Here is a 25,885-nt window from a genome sequence, read left to right on the forward strand (position 1 = left end):
TGGGTTATTTCGACTGTTGACATACTCAATAGAATATGTTTTCATCATGAGGAGCTTCAGAGTTTAATAATAACTCAACCGATTTGCTTATGTGACGATAGTTAAAATCTAAGCTCTGATCTAAGAAAGCGTTAAATAATAAAATTGTAATGATGAAGTTTCTACCGCGTTGTCAGACAAATATTAAAATACATTGATGGACCAGAGGCTCGATGCCCACTAATGTTATCGTTAACCCACTTTCCTCATCTGAAGTAAAACAAAAGTATACTATCAATGTCATATGAGACATGTAGAGATTAATCGGCATAAATGCGTTCCAAGACCATTCAAGAGTTCATCGACCGGCGTGCGAAAATGTTGTCGTAAATAAATAATTCACAAGGCTAGTGTTCTCGGTTGGGGCACGTGGTGCCGGCCACGTGTAGTAGGTACGTAAACATTTACATTACATAACCGGCTCGTCATCGACGACCGCGCGCTATTGAGAGCGAAATGCTGTGCAACTCTTACGAATCGTTGCACCGTACACCAACTTACCCCACTTCGCCATGTGTGTCAAGTTATAGGTCCTACTAAAGCATGGTACGTCGTTGGAGCCTATGGGAGAGATTCTTTCCAGTGAAATGCTGTTTGTAAGTTTTAAACCTAAAATACGACAGCTCAACAAGTCCTTCATCAAGAACAGGGCAATGGGTGTGCAAATGAAAGGTAAACAAAGAGGGTGTCTAGTTTATGTTTTGGGTTGGGACGGGGATCTGCGTAGTGCCTGTCATGCCTGGAATGCCTGGCCTACAGTAATCTTACACTGCTCGTACAATTATGTACAACGAACCACGTGTAGCGGGGGATAGTGAGAAGGTCGCTACCCGGTCTCACCCCACACCTTTATTCGTTCAAAGTAAATTTGCATACGTATGTCTACAGTTCCCAATCTATGTTGAACTCTCGGCGTAGTAGATGTACCACTTTTTTGCCACTGCATGCAAGTCTATGTTCCTCCGAACATTACAATATGCACTTGCGCAAGACATCACAACCACGCGTTAAAGTTATGAATGCTGATGTTCAAGTATTTCCAAGTCATCAGAGGATTTTAGGTTAAAGGGAAACATTACAATATGCACTTGCGCAAGACATCACAACCACGCGTTAAAGTTATGAATGCTGATGTTCAAGTATTTCCAAGTCATCAGAGGATTTTAGGTTAAAGGGAAATATCCTCTCGTAGACTTTCTATACTACTATTTGTATCGCTATCATGTTTAGATTTGACAAGTACAGAATGTAGGTACAAGTTCAATTTGTTGGTCGATTGTAAAATTCCAATAAAATCATCAATGTAAAAAGTTTTGTCGGAAAACCAATGGTCGAGGAGAATGAGAAAATGGCAAAAAGTTTAACTTATATGTGTGAGTGTATTTGTGTAAAATAGACGGTTCCGCAACGAAGGCAAGTGGTACACACTTTATTGAATGTCTTTATAGGCCACCTGTTACTCGGGTCGGTGTCGGCGAAACAGCTGATCGGGCTCGAGCGAATTATTATTATTGTTGTCGGATGTCGGCTCTGGCTTATTTATTTGTGACGAAGGGGGTTGAAGTGGGAAGGGGGAAGCGACGCCGAAGCTCAACTTTCCCCGCCAACTTCTACTATTGTTCGATTGTAACGTGATGACGTAGAACCCCGAATAATTAAGTGTACGGGCAGTGCTTGGTTACTCACAGACGGACCGTACTATGTACATATACTCCGAAGAAATGGAAAACAAAACTATATAATGAATTGTATTTGGTATAGAACTTGGAGCTGTCAGTATTATCTATCGCATACGTACTCATTACGCTCTAGCATTTATCCGTCTATCTCTAGGTTTCAGAAATGTTTTCATTGTCTAACGCCAATCCTTGATGATGTTTTTCGTTTAAAGCAATATAAAAGCTGTCTAACTATAAAGTAACAAATAAGTCCACTAGACCAAAACCGGAGATATTTTCTAAATCCATGTTTGTCTTTAGTATACAATTCTTGAAAGTACTGAATACAAACATCATGAAAGTATGTCAAATTATAAATTCAACCGAATTTGTGCAAAAACTGTCAGATTGTCGAGGAAAAAAATCAAATAAATTGCAGCCATTAAAGAAAGACCCCAAAATTGCACTCAGTGTTTGTTCATACAAATGCAAAGCAATTTCTACTTTATTGGAGTTTTTAATAATTCTTAGTCTTTAGTGCCTCCTTCCCTTTTTCCTTTCGTCTCTCGGTTCTCTAATCGTGAATATGTGGGTGTAAGACTGTACTAAAAACGATTATACGCCCTTAATTACCAAAAATATATGAAGAGAAAATCTTAGTACGTCTAAACTTAAGCTGGCATCCAGAGCATCCCGTTAAGAGGTTCTTTGATAGACAGATGTGCAAAAACGGCATAATATACATAACGACAGAAGCTCTAGCCATATATATGGCGTAGCGTATGGCTACGAAGCTACTAGCTGCACGGCCAGCAAATGTAATCACCAACCACGTCATGTTTTTTACCAAATGACATGTTTCATAATGACTACGTGCAAACCCCTATAAGGTATACTTACGAGCCACGTTTGATTACAGTGTGCCTGATAATGAGTGTCGTGTTTTGTAAAGTTATCAATCATACTGGCCAATTTGGACTCAGTACTGGTATTCTGAACTTGAGCCAGTCAATTCTATTAAACATCCAAGTACTACGAATAACAAAGAGGACCTGAATTCCAAACTTCTTTGTTTTTCAAAAATGTACATCGTTTTGTCTAAATTGATGATATACGCTTTCTGTAGTATGCAACTGCAGTCCTCGGAAACAGCCATTATCTCTTAGAACTTAGTATTTCGTATTAGTCCATGCAGTAGTTGTTGACTGATTTGATTATCTATCATGTACAAAGTAAAGCCGCTTATAACTACAAACATTAATGGATCAATGTCATCGTAATGCTGCAAATATAGAAACAAATGTTGAAAATAGTACTTCACGTCTTATCAGCCATATCAATCAATATGACTAAACAGAAAAAAAGAAGGAACAATGTGAATGTCCAATTAAACGGAGCTCGCACACGTCATCGAAAGGTGTTTCCCGAAGAACGCACACACACACATGAACGATCAGCTGACTGCTCCGATTTTAACCCACACCACTGAGCCGACTGTTAGAGAACATAAATAATGACGGCCCACCTACCTAGCTATACGTAACACATCGTATAATTTGTATGAGCCACCGACGGAAGAGGAATGTGTGATACGCCAACGTTTTCTCCGCCATTATAGTTTTTACGACAACATGAATAAAATCGACGATTGATTCGCCTTATTGCTGGCAGTTAGGACTTTATACAAGTGAACTTGTCGAGCGTGAGATCGCATTAAATAATCAGAAACGCATACGAGCATTACGAACACATGCGCGATGATAACAATGCTCTTTGGTAATCACATCACAAGAACACTGAAACATTTTGCTAGCGTTAGTATAGCGAACAAAGTGTATTTTAATATAAAGTTACATTTGATGAAGCTTTTGTGAACACAAAAGGACTGGCAAAGGCTGACAATTTGGGAACTGGTCAGATACAGTCTCCTTCGAACAAAGCAGAAAATGAAGTTGCTGTGGTGTTGCTACGAACAAGGCAAAATAGCGAAATTGTAGTTTTCTTTGCAGCAAATGACAAACAATTTTCATGGTATTTAATGAAAGGGTTATTCTAGCAAGTTTTGTGTGAACCATTGATTTTTTAATTGTGTCTTGAAGCTTCGATATATTTCGTGTTAGTGTTGAACTGTGTATTTAGAAGAGAAATTATACTATTGAGATTTAGATAAAGACCGGTTTATTGAAATAAAATTATTACATTATATACCTCTCATTAGTAATTGCAATGATCAATTAATATTTAATGCTTGAAGATCAAAACTGACTTTCCTATAAGGAACTAAAATATGTCTGATTCCTAAGAACAGGAAAAATGTTCTTCAAGTATAAATCAATGGATGTTACCCTTATTATAATAAAATAAGTTGTAGTTCCCTTTAATATATGTACGTATTATGTATGTGTAATGTTGTCGGTTATCGCAACAATTGCCTTAATATTTCATTCATGCTAATTATTTTTCCTTACACAATTTCTGTTCAATGATGACAGCTTGTTGTAGGTTTATATAAAACCTTATAATATTGCAACTTATATTGTAATTATAATCTAATATTGAAGTCCTGATAATATTATTTTTGTCGTATGTTGCTCAACTTTACAAACATATTTTTAGGAATAAAATGTCAATAACGGTGTTGAAACCAACTTTTTGTTGAAAATAAATTAAACCTTATACAGATATGGGTTAAAATGAGAAGTTGGGAAGAAATATGGAGCGCCGCGCCGCACAAATACGCCTACATCGGTGCCGACGGCAAATGAAAACCGACACGACCGTCCAAAGAACATGGTTAGTACCGCTTTTATCAAAAAGGCAATAATGCTATGTTTGTGTTAGAAAGCAGTCAACAAAAAATGCATCCATTTAATAGAATTTGAATTTCTTCTCCCATTAATAAACCGCAGTAATGTCAAATACCGTACTTTGAAAGTTACATCTAGCATTACTTCATCAAAGTAAAGAGTAGTTGAATTTAAAGCAAGTTAGAGCAGTCGCCGGTCATATGATAATAAAAACAAACATCTAGCCGCTCCGCCACAAAATAGAACTGAGTATTGAGCCAACGCACACATAGGCACGGGGCGGTCGGATGTCACGCAAACACTGACAAACTCAGCGTTGGCACACCCACGCACACAAGTGCGGTAGATAAGAATCGTCCCATTTTACATTGAGTCATGCGGCCGCCGCGATACTTACTGTGTTCGCAGGCAGCCTTATGATGACAGCCGTCTTGAATCCTTTTCTTAACTACACCGAAGCACAAATTAGGGCGAGCTGCGCACATGCACTTCTCACACACACAACGGAATCTATGAAGACCGAAAAGGTGACAATTCTGCTTTACAGCGAAACGTTTGGAATGATCGACCGGCGCCGGTAATAGGAGCGGTGCCGGGGCGAAGGCGGTGGAAGCTAGCAGAGAGCGAGAGCCTCGTGTGGAATATTGTACGTTCGATTGCGCTAGCAGTGCGCGCGTTTCAGTTGGCGCACGGCGACTGGCGCAGGCGAGGCGTGCGGTGCGGCGAAGCGGGCGGGCGAGCGATTTCACCGGGCTGATATTGCGACGGCACGCCGCTCGCTACGACCCATATGTATAGCTACAACGAGCGAGGGCACGCCAGCGAACCTCGAGCGGGGGGGTCGCCGAGCGCCGAGCTGCACGCACTCAACCAACTATCCAACTCAACCAGTTATTTGTTCGCCTCAGCCAGCCTTACTTTGTATCGAAGGCACGTAACTACTTTTTTGTGATACATTCAGTTATTATTTATTCACTTGCGAGTCCTCGGAACCTATGAATTGTCCAAAAAGAATAATAAAGTACTGATAGAGAAAAACTGAAAGTTTTACTATGGAAGGCGTTTCAAAGAATTGTAGCTTCTTCATCTTCTACAACTAGACGAGGAATAGTCAAAAGTTACAGTTTACAAACACCAAAGTATTATCATATTGTTCATTTGTGTGGGTGTGCGTAAAATGAAGATTCAGCAGCATCATAATAATGTAAAATTGTTCACATACAAATGCGATACTGTTGAGTAAATATATTATGAGATCGTAGACTTATCATTCAATGATAATGAACAGAATCGCTTATCAGTTATTAACATAATAACAGATATTGCAATTCACAATACACGCGTAATCACAGTCGTGTGCGATACACCTAATAACTAATTAGGAAATATTGATCGGAATGCGCGAGCCAATAGTAATATTATCATCCATATACTTCATCTCATTACTGTCGCAGTGCAAACAGTGATGGCCTATTGGGAATGCGGGTCAATGCATATGCGCACTGTGTCCGTTTCATGATATTTTATATTGTATTTGTATATACGTGAAAAATACACAATCAACGAATAAATAGCGATAGCGTTATTTTACAATATTTCAGGATTAAACTCGTAGACTTTGATAGCTTGTTCAGAAATGCCTTTAAGAACAAAATATTTTTATTTATTTAAATCACAGCAAGGGATGCGAGGGAAGCTTTGTTCGAACGTAATAGTTATATGTGTGTTAAGCCTATGTGAATCCATTAGCGTCGTGTATGGAGAGTGGTGAGCTCGTTTAACTATAATAAATATGTTTAATCGTGGAGCTGCGAGAAAAAATAAAATGTTTGTAGCATGATTGAACATGGTCCCAATGACGCCTCCCTGCGGGACACCAGACAAGTCGCCCAACGGTCTACTAAAAACCATAACTTTGCATCACAATTAACGTTTCCTTGTTAACGCATTATATATAATTAAGGCAACTACATATACGTGTAGGGTTCTAAACTACACCAAACAATATGTACTTTGATCTAAAATAATGTCCAAAGATCACAATAAGTTACCAAACAGGTCAACATTATCAGCATTATTATGGGAAAAAGTTTGTATATAGGTCTACCTGCCTCATGTTCGTAGAAAACACTTACACCAGCGTTTAAAAAAACTTTTGGTCCAAATCATAGGTCGATGTGCATCATACTCAGAGAATTATCAAAATATTAATGCAATATGGACTAAAGGCGTGTGCTAGCGCATATATTTCAAAAATGTTGAGTTATTTTCGAGAGTAAGAAAAATATGCAGAGGGTGAGACGGCACCTCGCAGGCGGATTTATCGTTAATTTCGATATAGGAACCTGTTCTGTAAAGTGGCGGGCCGAGCGAGCTGGGGCTGCGTAGTTAGCCCGCTCCGCAAAATAAAAGAAATATGTTTTAGTGGGTTAGCGAGCGTGTTTACGATCGGATTCCTCGAGCCCGATTATGCCGCCATTAGTTACATAAGCGGCCCGGTCGGCACCGTAATTAGAAAATTTGTCATATAGCCGATAATGTCATAAATATACTTCTAAAGGTATCTTTATGGAATGAGACATTACATGTTAATAATACTTAAGCTATTGATTGTAGGATAATGCTATCTTCTGCTAGAACTCCGCTGTTCTGCTGTAATTGCCTGCTTTATATTGAAATAATGAATAACACTCCATTGAATACTATTTGAAACAGAGTTTCATTAAGAAATGTGTTCATCACTAGCACATTGCAGTTATAAAAATAATATACATTTCGGATGGAGGCGTACGATGCACAAGTAATATACGCGTGGCGCCATCTGTCAGGCGCTGCGCGAGGCTCGGGCCGGATGCCCGACCAGTTAAGTAGTGACATCGCACACCTGCAAGCACAACCGACACCACTGTTCTGCCTACGTATTTTGTTTTGATAAAACCAATACTATCGCAGGTGAACTAAGCAAAATATTTAAATCTGCACGCTACTGGTACAATAACTAGAAATTTAATAGAATAATCCAGTAACAATTCTATACTTAATGGATAGAAGCAACCAACATTTCACGAACTAGAGCTTTTACAGACAGGGCTGTCAGCAGAATTTATTGTGAAAAGAATAAGTAGCTATAATATACAGAAAGGGAAGATAAGTTAATTGATCTGATTTTAACATAGGTGTCCAAAAGAATCTTAATTTAGATTTAAGAACTTCCGAGAAAGAAGCAAAAGGAAGAATTGGAAGCACCGTTCAATTTGCATAGCAACGGTCCACATGCGTAAAACATTATTTTTTTATGTTTTGTATGTATATGCGTGGAGCATCCTTGTGTCCTTGTTTGGCGAAACAATACGCGGTTGTTACGTAAGTTTAAAAGACGCGTCAATGGCATCTCGACCCTGCCTCTGTTCTCGTCACTGACCCACATTACTCACTCGCTACACGCAATAACAATAACGGTAAAGCCATTCATTACATAATATTTTGTGCACCGTCTGTGATTACATTACAGTAACGCGCATAAATTAACATCCGTTTAATAACTGTTCATATCATTTCTATGATTGATATTGCCAATTTAGGATTAGATGTTAATGCCACTTTTATTACCTTATCAAATTAGTAAGATATGAATCTGGACAAAAGATGATCAGGATTGTGTAATCAATTTATAAAGACTTGTCTGTTTTGCAGAAAAATCTACTGTTGTTATTCTGCTAATCATCGCACATGATACGCAGCTTTTGACTTGATAACTTCCTTCCACCCATATCTCAGACAGATAAATCAAGTTTCGTCAGTTAATCTATGCTTGAGTATTCTGTTATCTTTACCTTTGATTTCACGAGCAAGAAGAATCAAATTGATATGAAAAAAAGGAAAAAGGGAATCACTTTTTCATTTGATTTAGAGTACTAGGCGCTGACAGGAAGATGACTGCCGAGTCTCAACTGCGTACTGTACTACCTTAATCTTCATTCTGTTCTACTGTGGCACTTCCACAGACCAAGTAGCTCTTTATCATCCAAACCGTCTCGTATAAATTTTCTCGAGACTTACGAGTCGACAAGGGTGACGATTTATGATTATAAAAATGGAAAATATTCAATTCTTTAGTTCTGGTCCTTTGAATGAGCACAGAAAATGAAAATCTAGTGTTATATTCCTAGTTTGGCCATTGCGTATAATAATAATGCGTATAATAGTAGGACGGTTAAGCCCTAAGCTAAGACCATTACAGTTGCATCTTGGTGATGCAAATATCTCTATGCCGGCCTTATTAGGGAACAGGACAACTGCAGTTATTCACTATATACTTTTACAGCAGTAGCAGCAGCATGCAGTTCTACACTTTCTTTTAGCCACCGTAACCAGTAAAGGATTTAAGGATATGGTGATGTAGCATAGCAAACGGACGTAGTATTGTGTTGGAAGACAAAAAGTGTAAAGAATCACTACGTGACAAAAGACTTCGACTGAGTTACTGTTATACAACAAAGATAAGACGAGGATTTAAATAGCGTGCTAGATGAGTAAACACGTCACGCTTATTATTTATAGCGTTGAGAAGTGCCGAAACATTGAATGAACTTTTCTTTTCGTGACGAGAGAAGTGGGCGTGTGTGCGTGTCCCGGTGTCGATGTAGGCCACTGCCAAGGTCGAATGTTTAATATAAAGTCTGGCGCCGGGACATTAAAATGGTCGGGCCCTCCCCGGACCCCCTTATCCCCCGGCTCGGCGGTCGCAATCGTTGCACTCGTTATTTATTATCTGGAGGCATCCCCCGCTCATGAACGCCTTCAGTCTTCGGTACCTACACATTTGTATATGTATAGAAAGTCGTCGGCACCCGAGTACGATGTATCGACATAATAATGAATTTAATGAAACAGATTTCGGAACATGAGGGATACGGAGAACAGCTGACGCAACTCAATTACCGACACCCTGACCTATTGAATTGAGTGACGAAATTCGCATCAGATTACTGCGGATAGATGTAAAACGTAGGCGTGATCGCTTTGAAGGTCTTTATCAAAAGAATAAACTCGTCAGACGCTCGACGTCACAAGACGTAGTAATGGTAACGTAATAAATGTTCGAGTAAATATTGATATTCACAAACAATACATGTAACATTGTTTAACATATGAATGAGTGTAGGATAGGTGTTTGAACGCAAAGGTTAAAGTAAATAGACATTTATACTTATTAATTGCGTAAATTGATTTCCGTAACTAATTGAAGTTTTATTCTCAACCGTCCGATATTAGATAAAAGAATTGTGTAGATAATTAATACATCAATCTTAATAGCTTTACAAATCTTGTATTCTCCGTCAGTCTCTGTAGGACAACGCAGAACACTCGGAAGCAACTCGGGTAACTTGGAACTGTCGCTTTCGAACAAGAAACGCTTGGTTAGTGTGGCTCGACAACTCTATAAACTTAAACAAAACAAGATGGATGCATCGTGACATTCACCTACATTTTGGATATATGAAACGGTAGCTCTCTAAACATTGGAATATCTTGAATGAATGAATACAAATACAAACATGAGTAGACACATACATTAACCCACATAAAAGTCCATAATTATTAAATCGTCTGGTAAATGTTGGGGATACCCCGTTGGATGGTTGCCAACAGGAAGGGGCCATCTTTAAATAAATTCAGAATAATAATGCGTTCAAGCGCTGTGGATTGACGGCAGGTTGAATTTTGACATTCCACCACTACGTATAATATTGTCTTTATGTATTCAGATAAATAAACGACTGTCTAGCTACATAACAAACCTTTAGATTTGTTCATAATAGTGTACCTAGTATATTAACAAAAACTGTTGCACAGCAAGTAACGTAGAACGCACGAATGTTCAGCTTGGAGTGAGGCTAGGTATGCACGAGTCGTTTAGAGTCTTGGTCACGAATCAGCGACGGAGGCCGAGGCGTGCCCGCCCATCGCAATCAGATGACATCATGCTGCCGCCACATACTCCAATTCACTAAACGGACAAGTCTTTGAAGCAGTGTTGCATTCAGTTTGTAATGGGTTCTGTCCATAAACACAGATTGTGTCGAGGAGACAAATTAACTTTTTTATAACCGAGCACAGTTAAAGACAACCACTGCAGTGTTGCTGAATAATGTTTGCCTCCACAAATCCCCATAGCAGAGCAGAAATACTATAACAGGCATTAAAAGATTAAATTCTTGTAGGTTTCATCGACCCTTGCTTTTTTCCTTTGGTAAGAAAATCAAACCAGCATTCCCAGTTTAAAATTTGGTGTAAGAAGACAACTTGAAGAAATCTAAATTTACTAGGCCTGAAAGTTGCTAGTGAAAAGGATGGCCCGCATCTTATAAATGAGAGCATGGGAGGCTGGTTCTGTGAGCACAAAGATGCGGTTCACGTTGGTTTAACTACGGTGTCGTCAGAGGCGCAGGTCGCAAAACGTCACAAAGCAGCCAGTGATTGATGGTTGCGGTGACATTAGTTACGTCAGCTGCCGAGGGTCGCGGGGTCAATGCCGTCACGATTACAATAACCAACGGGATGTAATAATAATCATCCAGCTGAGCGGTGTTTATCATCTAGCTATTTACTGTTCTACTTAAATATTTTACATTAAAGATTCTTACTCCTATGAAACTTATCTTAGCAATAACAAAATCAAAGTCGAAAATTGGACTGGCGAGAATCACATTGAAGTTTTTTGCTGAAGTAAGGGCATGGCATAAGTTTCGGCGAAAGTAAATTGAGGTATGTTGTTTAGTGTTTTAAAATTCATAAAACCAGGAGGGTGGTCCTCAGGTTATGTTACATTACGACCACCCAGCACGGTGGCTGTTCGACCCCATTCTGAAGGCTGGGTCGATGCTATAAAACGACACGGTCGCTTTTACGACAAACATCTACAACACACATCCGCATATTGTAACGTAATAACGATCCGGTAAAGGTCTACGATACGATGCGAACTCGAGTTATTCAAGTATTCTATTGACTGAAAACAAACCTATTGAATTACATTAGATAGGATCCGGAGAAAGAAAACTATACCGTCTTACGTTTTCATACAACGGCAACGATCTGATGTTATTTATATAGCCGAGCCGTCTCAACTTGTATTCTCGGATAGATGAATAAGGAAAAGCTTAAGAATCTTTTTAACTGTATTTTGAAGAAGTTAATGTTTCTACGTATAAAGCATTGAATATGACACTATGTTATATTTCGACTATGCTTGCAAATGTTTGCAGGCATGTCAACCCTCGGAGTAAAAGGAGTCTATAGTATCTAGGAACTGTAACACTAGTTTTACCGTCTTATTCAGCGGCAGGATATAGCATTAGCTAAAGAATTAACACATAAATGCATTGGAAAATTTGGAAACGGTGTTACACCAAATTACTATGTCAAGTTTGCGAGTCAGTATTACCTGTAAGATCACTCAATTATGCAATCTATTCTTATTAGGTAAAGACTGGCTTTCTCATTTCTTAAAGAAATATATGTCCGAAGAAATAAAAAAACATTTCCATTTAAAGCAATATTTCGAAACTGAAAAAATAAATTCTGCCCTTAGGACTTCATATTCAATTAAATGTTAAAAAAAAACGAAAAGTCGTTGAATTCAATAGTTATTAAAACATTTGCATTATATTTATATTGGGACTTGCCTGGGAATGTTATGGTTTAGTGACGTAATCACCGCATTAAAACCATTAGATCTAATCGTTATAGGCAATATCGTGAGTTTACGATGATTAATAAAGAGGGTTGACTGTAAAACTCTCGTTCATCAGGTATGGAGTAGTAAAATATGTTAATATAAACGGTTTACTAAGAACATAAAGTTGACAAAGTAACCGCAGCGGCGGTACCGGCGCACGCAACCGACCGCATGGAACACGGAACATTTTGCATTTAGTGGTCTACATCGGACTCCCCTAATATCGCCTGCTACATGAATCTACGAGCTTTTGAGGTAACTGAGATTTCTGCTTGTGCGGCTCTCACACTGGGGAATGTAATAGTACACTATGTTTCAGAATATTGGAGTTTGGGTAACAGTAAAGCCGATTTAATACGGTGCAAGCATCCTTTCAAGTCGTTTAAATATTTTAGGTATATGCGTACTTGAATAGAGGATTGGCATGACTCTCGGGTACGCAAATCGTGCAGTGTTTTAGTGCTATCACGGAGCAGTTCGTTTGGTTATGGGACGCCGGTCCGGTTTACTGCCTCGTTACCGGCGATCCAACGTTTTTACAGCCCGATTAAACCGCTCACCCGACCTACGGTCCCTGTAATTGGGGTAAATCTTTTTATTGTAGTCTCTAGAGTTAACAATTCTATTGCCGTACCGTGTCGTATACGCAAATGAACTTTAATATACAACGAGGCTGAATACCGATTTTTAAAACATATTCTCATTACAAATAATTTATACAGCCTGTTCATCATCCTGACATATGATAGATTACCTATGAAATTGAAACATGTTTAAAATTCGCGTAATGCAAAATTGAAATAACACAGAAAGGCTTTATCTGCTCTGTGAGTCGTATAAATTATTAAAATGCAACAAAACGAGTGGGCGACCACATTTTGTTCACAACCGGCCTCGCGGCGCATTATCGAAATCGGACCGCAATAATTACATTCGAGCCGAATGCGGCCACTCCATCCATCTGTCCAAACGACTAAATAAAATATACGTTCGCGATAAAATTTTACCAATGAAAAATATATTATTCGTTCTCCGAAATAGCGAACATTTAATTAAACACGGTATTCAAATAAAACCATTTCAATCAGTGATGAATTTAATTTTTAAATGTAGCGACAGATACATACACGCTTTGAAGATAGAATGTTTTATAACGTGAAATTATAAAGCTCGAATGTGAAAACTATGTAGGGTGGATTCCAAAGTAGTCACAGTTTGTACTACCTTATTTTGATAGTGTCCCTACTCGAACAGGCAATACGTTTTTAAAAGACAAAGGAACAGGTAACAAATCATAACCCTTCACAGCGTATTCCCGTAAATATCCGTCGGGATTTGCAGCAGTGATAAACAAGAGAAAGTAGAAACTGTAAAGCAGAGACTGTGTAACAAAAGCAAACAGAAGTCAACGTGAATTTTGGCGCTGGGCGGCACCAGCCGGATTATGTAGCACCCTCGGCTTATTCAATTAAAAAGGAAACGTACTCGAGCGCGCATTCTGACTGCTCGTAATTCTGATACAGAAGATCCTGTTTAACAAATGAGATTCTTTTTAGCTACGTCACTAGTCAGCTTCAGGCATCGTTCAGACCAAACGTATTGTCGGCCGCTGACTGTGAGCGCGCGTTACGCAGTTTATTGCTTTTCCATATATATTGAAATTGTCGTTCACACCGAACCGACTATACGCTATTACGTCGTCTGTTGTCGCTGACTCTCAGTGGCCGATTATTTTACTACGCGACTATGCACGGCGGACGCGGATTGGCTACGCGGACGCATTTGCCGAATAGCGCCGCTCCGCCGCGCCCGCACCGCCGCGCGCCTCGGCCGCAATACACTCGAGAAACAAACTTCAATGAGGACAGACGTGACACCTCGCGATGTTCGACACCGAAAAGTTTATTGCAGAAGTACATTCTAGAGAATGTATTTGGAATGCGAATTCAGAAGAATTTAGTGATAGAAACTTACGAAGATGCGCTTGGGAAGACATAGCATCTGTTATGTATGAAGATTGGGGGGTTCAAATACTGAGCTCTTTTATGTGTAGAATAGTCAGCCGCTCAGCGTACGCATCTAGTGTGAACCTACACGAGCCTATTCTTTTGTTCACACATGTAGCGCATCGTACGCTATAGCTTATTGTCGGCTTGGTGAGTACGGGTACTGCAGATTGAGTCGACGTTCACACTGGGGCAGACAGTGAGTATACTCACAGTCAGCGGCGGACAATACGTTTGGTGTGAACAATCCCTAAATCTGCTTTTACAAGTTTAACTATTGAGCTGTAAATAAGCCAGTTAAAGTTCATAAATGAATAGTAATAATTTATCACAAAATATCTAGGCAGTACGTATGAATTTTGAGTAATAAACTGTAAGAAATGTTACATGGTACCTACAACCTACAACTCAGATAATATAACACTGATACATTGTTTCAGTACTTTGTTCAGTAGTTGAGATTAGCGAATTAAAAAAAAGTTTTATAATGTTATATTAGTATAGATGATAATGTTTAGAGTTATTATAATGTACTAAGCATAGTTATGCATGCAAGAAGATGTGCGAGCAAGTAAACAAGCTTTGTGATTGATAGGTTAGCATATTAGCGGACATGAAAGCATATTTTAATGAATATAACGGTAATGGCTTTCAGGCATACAAAAATAGTAGCAGTTGTAAAAAAAAACCAAGCCAGTATGACAGCGTGCAAAACCAGCAGAAAAGCAACCATCAGAAAAACTAAGCAAGCATTAAACAAGTACACTAAGCATTAGAGCAAAAAGCAAGTATAGAATCAAGCAAGCAAGGAAACGAACAGAGCGCAGTGTCAGTGTGATGTGTGCAGGAACAACTCTTTTGTATGTCTTTCGCCAGCACCAACAAATTGGGCTGTGGCAGGGTAAATGTGGTTATCTAACCTACAGTTAAAGGACTATCCGCATCTATTGTGTACCCTAACCGCACCATAATGAAGCCACACACGAGAAGAGCACAGAAAATAATTAACTACAATACTATTTCAAATTCAGTGCAAGTTCTACTCGGTAATATAGTGGAGTGACAAACAGAAATGTTGAGTCTGAAAAATACATTTTCTTTTTCATAGCTAATGTGATAGAACACTAGTTGAATATAAAAGTCATTTATTAGGCATGTCTCGAGAAATTTCATGTGAAAATTCGGAGTAAAATGTATTTGCTTTGTTTTTACATGCGAACGCACGTCGCCTGTCGGCTGATTACGCTCCGCGCTGTTACCGTCATTCATTTGAGTCTGTACACCGCCCCACTCAATCTCGTTTATTATGAACGTGCAGCGGGCGAGCAACCCTGCCGCTCGCTTTTTACATTTGTATATTTTGCTTCATGCATTACATTTACATTGTTAGAAAAGAGTCTTTCTGCGAGATGATAGTGCACATGAGCGCGGAATGTTTTACTTAATTGATATTATTATGTGTTACTCTCCCTCACTAGTTTACACGCCAAATGTATAATGCATTACTAGTTTCACATAATTCTTACAATAAATGGAATCCTTTGGGAAAATCAAACTGTTAAGGAGCTATAGTATATCTCAGGCAGTAAATCACTAGGAACAATCGGTTCACTAATAGATCCAATATCCTACTTTGACAAATGATCATCATCAATACTATCTAATGAAGACAAATTAGTTGCAAGCTAGCAACACGATTAACATTTAGATAATACATGTCATGCAACGCCGAAGGGAACGACAAAGTACATTAATTGTAAAATGAGTACATTTTTATAAGTACATTTCTGCTGAGCATTTACAATGGCAGCGAAGTTGCATAAATAAATAACTCGAATTAGAACCCTTCACGTAGCGCACAAACGCTGAATGCTCGCGACTCACGGTGAATAATTTCTTACCCGCTTTTGTGTTCAACATCTCAGTAAATACCTGACATTTAACTGACAATTGATGAATATTTTATGGGAAATGTTTTTGGAGAAAATATTTGGTAGCTCCGACTTGTTACCGAGATAGATTATGGAGGTAGTAGGAATTTTCCCAAGAAAAATATTTATAGTCTTCCCACGCAGGTTCTACGAATCTATAATAACCGTCCATTAAAATTTATGTCAGACATCACTTTCTGATAACAATACATGACGAGCAATTGGTACTGCGCTCTTAAAAATATTCATAAATTCTAGAAAGTTATGAACCTCACGAAGCCGGTTTGATTTAGCGAACCTAAATAAACAAGTGGAACAGCTGATCCTTTGAAGAGAATAGTAAAAAGAAATCGCAATCATTGTGATTTTAAAATTCCCCATTAAAACATTTGACAATAAGGCCCGGGTGGCAGCGGGGCTAGGGAGCCATGGGTTGTTGCTACAATTGATGGGAGCAGCGAGTTTCAAGTTCCCCTCGTTTCGGGCGATACACAGTGCTCGGTACATTCATTACAAAAAGCGTCACATCGCAGAACGGGCCCCGGTTTAATAATTCCACTCATTTGGGTTCCCCCGGGCGACTCGGCGAGACAATGCGCGCCCGGCTAACGGTATCAATCAACATCAAACAACCCCGCTACGCTCTATCTATAAACAGCTTTAGGGTTGTACGTTTGGCGCGCATATATTAGTTTATTGAGATTATGCCAACGTAAAATCCCATACAATGTTAAGTTTCCGGGGCTTTGAACTTGTACATTTAACGATAAATGATGTGTTAAGTACTCTCGGCAACAATGTTAGAAGTATTGGATACGGAGTATCTCGTCAATAAGTTTAGACAGAAGCTTAGAAACAATAATTTATTTTGTATGCTTTTGTAATTTATAATGGGCAATGAAAACACAGCAAATCTATCTTTGATATCTATAATATAAAAATGAATCGCAAAATGTGTTGGTAAGCGCATAACTCAACAATGCCTGGACCAATTTGGCTAATTCTTTTTTTGTTGTGTTTGTTATTGTCAGGAGAAGGTTCTTATGAAAAAAAATAGCGTAAAGTAGAGAAGTCAGTTGACGGGAGCGAAGCCGCGGGCAAAAGCTAGTGAATTAATAATTTCATAGTTAATATGCATTGACAACGCTATAATAAGTTGTAAAAAATCAGAATCTTCCCATAATAAAAATAACTTAGCCAACATTTGGCTTCGAAGCTGCTTCAATATAAAGCTGGATTATGATTACCTACACTTTGAGCATAAAATATGGCGGCCCTAATGCGCTTTGAAGTCTGTAGTAAACGATTCTTTTTATCACACAGTCGTTATGCATGCACAAGCCGACGTCGATAAGCAAACGCCCGCGGGATGTGTGCTCATCTCAATCCTCGCAAACACATTAGTAGTAGGGCAGATTTGCTCATGACGCATTCTCATCAAATAACCGAATCATGCGTTTCCAAAACAAACAGCACACCCACGCGAAACCATGCTCATACAAGTAAAAATAAAACTGAAATCAGATTGTAAACAAGAAATTAATCATGCACGCTTGTCTATAAATAACAAATACTGACAAGAGAACGTTTATTTCCTCTGTCTACGTTGTTATGTCAGGGGAAATTGCTTTCATTTTTCAGTTGGAAACAAAGTATGCAAATAAAATCTATTTGCGATTACGCCCACATGTACACGAATACTTGTAGGTTTTTCAGTAAGACGACTCGATTGTGTTCAGCAAACAAGCATATTGTCAAGTGTCGAGTGCCGGACGGTGTACTAACTCTGAATATGGAGTGCTCATCCACAAATAGAGGCCGACTCGCCCGTTTTCGTGGGCCACATGTGCGCTAATGAAGACACGACGTTTATGATTATGTTTATTCACGTCCGTTCAATGTGATGTAGGATGATGTTATACGTAACGAGCAAACGTGCTCATCAATTCAATCAACAAATGAATGAATTGACGACGTCAGTAGACGGTATATTACAAAATGTTTATAGTATGTGACTTAAAAACCCAAGACTTACAAAAACAACATTATATTTTTTAGAAAGCAACGTTGCTACAATTATGAAACAACGCATGATTACTCGTATGCAGAGTAAAAATAAATTAATGTACTCGACGAGACGCAAGAGAGCACAAGGAGCTTCATTAGGCGCGGAAACCGACGTTGTATTTTGTTCTTTACGTGACCAGCTGCCTACATTATTCAGCCATTAGTGCACGTCTGTAAGTCTGTGTGAAACACCAGTTAGTCGACAAATACGACTACGTCACGAGATACTTTTAAAAATGTATTACACGTAACTAGAGTTATTTTGTCTATAAGGAAATAATACATTATTCATAAGTATTTGTCTTACTTCTTCATAAACATCTTTATATAATGTTTGAATGAATCACCATGCGGATAAAGCTGCGTCATTTACAAGAGATTCGTCATTTTTTAAAGTTAAAGGCAGTATACGTGTGTTTCTCTAGGGACTACTTAGGTGGGTGAATGGTTTGCGGTTGATGGCTTTTTAATACCCTGCCTTCTTGATTCATCGGGCGGCAGACACTGTTGATTGATTGTGAGGAGCATACTAACAACGGGCTAATATGCCCATAGCTTGTAACAATTATGATTGCCTCTTGATCGATAGTTGACTGCTTATTAATTACTTACAGAGTCTGGATCATGTGCGTTTGGCGTGGACGGCTGTGCTGGCCTGGGTGGTGGCGGGTAACCCTGTGGATAAGTTTATTTTAGTGTTTTTATAAAAATGGTATCTTAAAAATGTATCTCATGTCATCTTCATAAATTTCTAAATGGGTCATAAGATATTTAGTTCAGCCAATGTTTCAAAAATCAACTTATCAAAAGGCACAAAAATATTGTTATTAAAGATGTCTTTGGTTTAACGGAAAAGATTAAAGGCAGAAAACAATGTGTATTCAGAGTAACGGTACGTTCGTTCCAATTATTAGTAACTTGACAGATAAGTTACAAGAGATTACAATGTAGCTTGGCTTGCCTAGCCGTCATTTTCTTAACTTTGCTTTAAGTATGTTTAATAGGATAGACATTATCCGTGTTATAGTTCGGCCATTCAGAGAATGCGTTCCTGACACGTCGCGATTGAACTGACGACGTAATAACATTCATTGATTATTGATATAATAATGTTGTTTTAATGCTCCTCAATTGTTAAAACGGTAAACAACCAGCAAAAATATTTTTATCGTAACTGCAACGCCATTGCAAAGTTACGTCGTCAGTTCAATCGCGACGTGTCAGGAACGCATTCTCTGAATGGCCGAACTATAAGGATATAGCAAAGCATTGCGATACGAAAGGCATTCCTAATGTTATTAAGACTTCTAGCTGTAATAACAATGAGTAAGGAGGACTGCGGCCAACTATATCGGTTTTATGACTAGATCGTCGCTCGGTTGGCTCCGGTCACGACACAGGACATCTAATTGAAACCAAATCTAGTCGGCGCTTGGCTTAACTATTCCGATCTAATGTAATCCACGACAACCTAGCTAGAACAACATAAAATGATAACAAAAACTGCAGCGAGCACGAAGTATTTAACTTAAAGTCTGCGGCGATTCGAATTAAATCGCAATTTCAAACGGGTGACGATGACAAAAAGTTCACAAGCTTAAGTCTAAAGTTAGTTTTGTGCGCCACTGTAAGCCGTAAGCCAAACTTTGATCCTGAAACTACATCCAAACACTAGTACTAAACACTTTGTAAAAATTACATATCACCAGTGTAAAAATGGTACAGATAGGATATTGTTTATCTTAAGCCACATTATTTAAAGTACATGAAATTCAGATCGATAACACTTCCATTAGGATCTGTTAGGATACAAATAGAAGTGACCAAAAATGGATGCGTAATGAATTCAAAGTTAAAATCCATCAATGAAATATTAAAACTGGAAAACATTTATTTTTATTAAGTTGTACAACAGTTATGTTTGATAGAATACCTACGAGACCTACGTCATATTTTGTTTACATTAAAACTTTCGTCAAAACTTAAAAATAGTATGGTAATCATTTTACGCAATAATATTATGAGTTGAAATAAATATTACGGCATAGAAAGTGGGGGAAACTTTCCCGAAATATCAAATAAACATCTAATTCAACATTTTGTGCTCGCGAATATCACTAAGTTGTAACGGACTCCGCAATTTGGAACGTTCAAACTTTATCTCGCAAAACATACTAATTGTTTTACCTCGTTGACATGATAAATGAGAAATTGAAATTTGATGTAAAGGCTGGCTGCAGTTACTTAAAGTTAATAATTTTTAAAGGCTGTAAAATAATATTGAATTCCAAAATTAAGCTAGTGCGATGTTTTATATGAACTGTTTATTGTTGTGAGAAATATATAGGTGAACGTAGACAAGACGTATGACTGCCCTAAGACAAGCCGAAAATAGAGCGAGATTAAAAAAAAAATCACCGTCCCGGTTAGAGCATATCACGAAAGGCACGACCTTCATTAATGAAGAGCACGATGAGGAAGAAGTGGTCAGCTTGTATCTGATCTGAAGTCGCTCCAGGAAGACGTGGTACAGAGACAAATTACTGTGAGGTAATAATTACCGCATAAATAATGATTTTAATAGGCAGTGGACACACAAAATAAAACACTACCACATCAATTTGCGATACGTACATTAAACCGGATTCGGCAATTCAATTCCGAGCTGTTGACTTAGGGAAGCGTCCGAAAAGAGGATTAATCCGTTTAATATTTCCGGCATTAACTCCGGGAGTAGCTGTTCAAAATTAGTGAGGAAAGTGCACGCCGACTGTAACAGAAGTAAGTCTGTTCCAAACTTATAATGAATTGCAAACAAGTTTCGGAAACGGCCACGACATGATCTCTTTATCAAACAGGACGTGTTCAAAATAACACGATATAAGGTGGCGTGTAAGGTGAAAACGCAAAATCATGAGCATATTTCCATAAATTAGATTATTTCAGCGACTTCTTCAAACATTCTTTAAATGGTTGTCGTTTTCCGGTTTATGACTAACAAGTGCAATAAAAACCTTCAAAGCGATCAAACATTTTAGTTTTGTAACTCGCAAAAATATGGTTTTAAGAAGTTCGTAGGAGTATATTGTCATAGATGTTACACGGCAGCACCCTCTCAAATGTGTCGTCTGCGACAACCTCACCTACGAGTAAACGCTCTCAATAAATCGAGGCATCTCTAGGTGCAGCATTCACAGCTCACGATTAGGGCTGCCCCTGTATCCACCTCCAATAAAACTTTATCATAATAATGGCAGGGTAAGTAGACGAGTCACACAATAGACAAGACAAATGTCAGTTTCTCTTCTCTTTACAATTGAATTGCATTATTTTGCGGAGATTGCAAAAGGGGGGAGCAAGCGGCATAATTTATCCAAGTCGGCAATTCCCGACAGCCCTGCCACCGTGACTCCGCCACAGGAGAGAGAATGTACGCCCCACCGTCAGCGCTTTAGAGGTTTCCAACGGCGAGCGGGGCTGCCACACTAAAGTTCGGAGAATCCGGAGCGTTTTGCAGTTTGTTATTATGAGAGCGGAGTGCTGCCAGCGATAAGTTGCTCTTTATGTACAGGGAAAAACAAGGACACAGCATAAAGTCGCTTCTTAGTTAATGTTGGAGTTGCGATAGTTACGCGAATAAGTTAGCTAATGCGAAACATGGGCTTTGAAGTGTAAAGTTTTATTGTCAGAAGATGAAACTGTTCAAAAAAGTAAATAAAGAAAAGGCAATATTTTCCTGAAGCGTCAAAGGTGTTGCATTTGTAATCGAGGTAAATTGAAATAAATCATCTAAATAATTCGACAGTTGTATATATGAACGTAATGTCAAAGAGATTCCTTAACGAAAATCTCCCAGAGGCGCACTTCAGAAAAGTCAAGCAATTAATCGCACGGCCTTTGACAAATATATTTCCTTGACAATAAAATATACTGAGTTTTTACTGGCGGAGGCGAACGCCCGGGCTAGAGAACGGGTAGAACTGTCTCGTGCAACCGGCGCGCCTACTGTGGGGGAATATTAAACGGACCGTACCCCGCCAGCCATGCCATTATTATTATCTTGCCATTCTGTCCCAGTTCCGGGATCCAATATCCAGTATGCTACGCTATCAACCAATGTGATTGCCAAGTAAATGTTGTGTGTCATTACTATTCGGCTATCGATGAAAGGTCAACGTTAACGATATTGGACCGTACAAATAGAAAGACGAAGTATATTTGGGAAAGACATGTTTAAACGTTCACTGCAAGGTGTAAAATATTTGTACAGCTCTATAGCGTATTTAATGTTGCTTTAATACGAAAGTCCAGTAAAATATAATTAGTGATTCCTCATTACCGCGCGGCTGGCGTGGCCCCTCTGGACGTTCGTGCGTCTGCTGGCTTATGGTTATTAATAACGCTGGCCGCCCGCCCCGCCCTGCACCGCAGCCCCCTCTGGCCCCCACGCTCGCCCGCGCTGCCGCTGCCGCACGTCTGACATTTTAATTCCGGAGCCGCGGGTATGAGTCCACTGCATAATTTTTCTATCGACAATTTTGTCGATAACATAAGGTACTTCTCTATCTTTTCAAGGTGTGCATATGAAGTTACAACCTGTCATTTGGATTTTAAGACGTGTTTATTTGTTTACTGAAGGGTTGGGTAAAAGTCAACGAACAGTATATAAACGTTTCAAATTCTTGGCGTGTCTATCTAAATTGAAAAGTTAGAAGTAACATGAAGTACTTCATCCTATTCAAATTTGCACCGGCATATATCTACTATCGATGGCACACAACTCTCGTTTAGACTAAAATGTTAATTCGTCATCAATGAAATGTTCTAGTTTGAAATACATTAACGACTATCCTCGCATAGCTTGAAATATTCCGTGTAGTCAGAGGCAAGCGAACAATAATATCGAGTGAGTCAGTGAACATCACTAGCCACGAATGCTACAATGGCGGTCGGGCGAGCGCAGGTCGAGCGCAACATGGCTGCCTGGTAGGCGGTTCGAGTGAAAGGGACGGAGCAAACATCGACTATCGCCTTCCCTATCGCACTCGCACGCAATGCTCGCATCGATCTCCACTCTCTGTGCTCGCCCCCAGCACCAGAAAGGCGGAACTAACAAAATTACAAAGCGCTTTCGAGCCGCTAATCATAAAATAAGATACGACGTTTCATTTCGACCGTACGACTCTCGAGCGATCACGATGCTGAAATGGCCCTTGACTCTCAAAATTCTCTACTGACATCGTGGAGTATTACCAAGCCAGAATTTAGTTAAGCCCCCGCATAGTATAGATTTATGATGTTTGTTTCAAAGAGGTAACAATAGTTGAATGCCAGAAGATGAGTTGTTGCAACTACAAAGCAACGGATTCAGATTTCATATTGACACGAAGGAAAGATACTGGGCTTCTAACCGCTATGTTTCTCCGATTGGATGGAACTTTCGGGAGCACAACCAAACCTAAAGAGAAATGAACAAGGGTAAGATCTAAAAGGAATAAAGCTCCACATCTCTTCGGAGCCGGCGCCGATGCCGGCAGGGTTTATGTTAGCATAAATTGTAGCCGTAGCCTGGCGGCGTTTAGTTCCAGAGCTGTATAAAATCGACACAAGCCGCGCACTCCCGCTGCCTACGAGTTTCTGCTCCGTCGATTACATGATATCTTGAGTGACGTTTAATTTTTGCACCACGCGCTCTTTTTTTTTTTTTGGGTACTTAAGTCTTTTAATAAATTTTGTATCTCCCAACGATTATTTATTCGTGTCTATGTCATATACATGCAGAGTTATATAATTATTGTTGTTGCTTCGGAAGAGGATTTGGACTTATATCCCCAACTTCTTTATTATGTGCCCAAAAGGGTAAATTTCTTTCAATACTATAAATTGTACCACCTGTATAGCACATGGAATGCCTATAAGACTTGAGTGTTGAGGACCTCATTCATGTTGTTTTTACAGTCACAGTAAGGATAGTACCATAAGACATGATACCTTATAAAATAAATAGTTTGATCACCAACAACAGCAGTAATAAAATGAGTAAGTGCGAGGAATGCAAAACGAAATGTTTCATAGAGAGAAACTTGCAACTTGTTTAGAGCGTTTCGTTCGCATGCAAAGCTGGCAACATGTGCTACATCTCCATTATATCGTGAAGCCGTCGCTAGGCCGGCCACGTGCGAACCATACGCCGGGCGAGGCGGCGAGTAAGGACATAGAAATATGTAAATCGCACGGCGAGCCAAAAACGTTGGCTTACGTTCACGATGAATGCTGATCGCTGCACTATGACGAACCGATCATCCACGATGTCGTTCTACGAGTCACGAAACTCATGACATCAATTATTACACACTAAGGCATGTTTCGCACTTGTCGTCAATTGTTCATTCATTGCATTATTTTTCAACATTGTTGAATTTGTAGTTTGCAGCTGATCGTTCTTTGTAATCGAAAACGAAACAACTAACATAGCAAGGAGATAGTGTCTTCATAGTTCAACATAAAGTCTATTTAAAGTTTCTTTGGACTCTATAATTTGGAAACAACGAATATTCAGTGTTGCAAACTTGATATTATTTTATCGAACGTATCGACTGCTTTGAGTCACTCAAGATCTAGTTAAGATACCTCTTCGGGCAGTTGTTTAGCCGCATATCCAGAATAACGAGGTGGAAGTTAATATAGAAACTAAGCTAATCCAAAACATTCAACCAACAACTTTAATAAGGGCTGCAAATATTTGATTTAATCAAGATAAGTACAACCAAGGTAACAGAAAATATTACTCGAGGGCGAATACAGATATTATTGTAAATGTTGGCAAGAAAAACAAACCCATATTCCTCAACGACTGCAGTTATAATACGTAAAATAAGAGTGGAAAGAATAACGAAACAGGAAAACAAACATAACGAAAGTAAAAGTCTTCCATTAGGTGGGTATGGTATGACCATAGACGGTTTATTGAAATAGTGCTATGGTTGGGGAAGGTAATTTTTAAAAATTGCTCACAACGAGGGCTTTCGTACATTGGGTAGCAGTTTAATGTGTAACGATAACAGTAAAGTTCATAGCCAAAGTTCCATCCGCCGAGTTCCCCGGATTACTATACTTTCCATATAGAGTGGCTTCAATTTCGTTAAAGCTGTACAGATTCGTATCTTTGCGCGTGCTGACAAGGCTACACAACTACAAGTGTAAGAAGACATTACAGATGAAAATATGTTTATTTATATAGTTACTGCTTTTACTCACGCTATAACAATGTCTTTTTAGGTGTGTTGGTACGCAGTGTACAAATATACATACGTTAGTTCGCATTTAGTAATCCTTTCTTATTAGTTTCCGCATAGAAATACGCTCGATGATTAAACAAACAGAATCTGAATTTAATTACATAATGTGATTCAGATACTTAAGTCTAAACATAGCAATAACTTCAAGATAAATGTCATAGTATGTAGTTATTTTCGATTAGCAACAAACCGTTTATCATGTTTTCGAGTAGCTATCTCGAGGCGCACACTACGTAGTCTAGCAGTGGAGTTTCAGCCAAAATTATCGAAAATTTCCGTCGGCGACGACGTTCTGCGCGATATCGGCGCGATAAACGAAATGCAAACATGACGCCGAC

At 38.9% G+C, this 25,885-nt stretch overlaps 1 protein-coding gene across 14 annotated transcripts in view; it reads right to left on the reverse strand.

Annotated features, from left to right (window-relative positions):
- Nucleotides 1–25,885, reverse strand: part of LOC124640868 (trithorax group protein osa-like) — a 90,021-nt gene that overhangs the window by 28,613 nt on the left and 35,523 nt on the right. For all 14 annotated transcript variants that reach the window (XM_047178818.1, XM_047178812.1, XM_047178810.1 and 11 more), the window contains exon 4: nt 18,862–18,924. In XM_047178818.1, the coding sequence (XP_047034774.1) occupies nt 18,862–18,924 (63 nt within the window). The remainder of the gene's footprint in view (nt 1–18,861; nt 18,925–25,885) is intronic.

The sequence above is a fragment of the Helicoverpa zea genome, chromosome 21 (genome assembly GCF_022581195.2).
Source record: "Helicoverpa zea isolate HzStark_Cry1AcR chromosome 21, ilHelZeax1.1, whole genome shotgun sequence".
In the NCBI taxonomy this organism is placed as follows: Eukaryota; Metazoa; Arthropoda; class Insecta; order Lepidoptera; family Noctuidae; genus Helicoverpa; species Helicoverpa zea.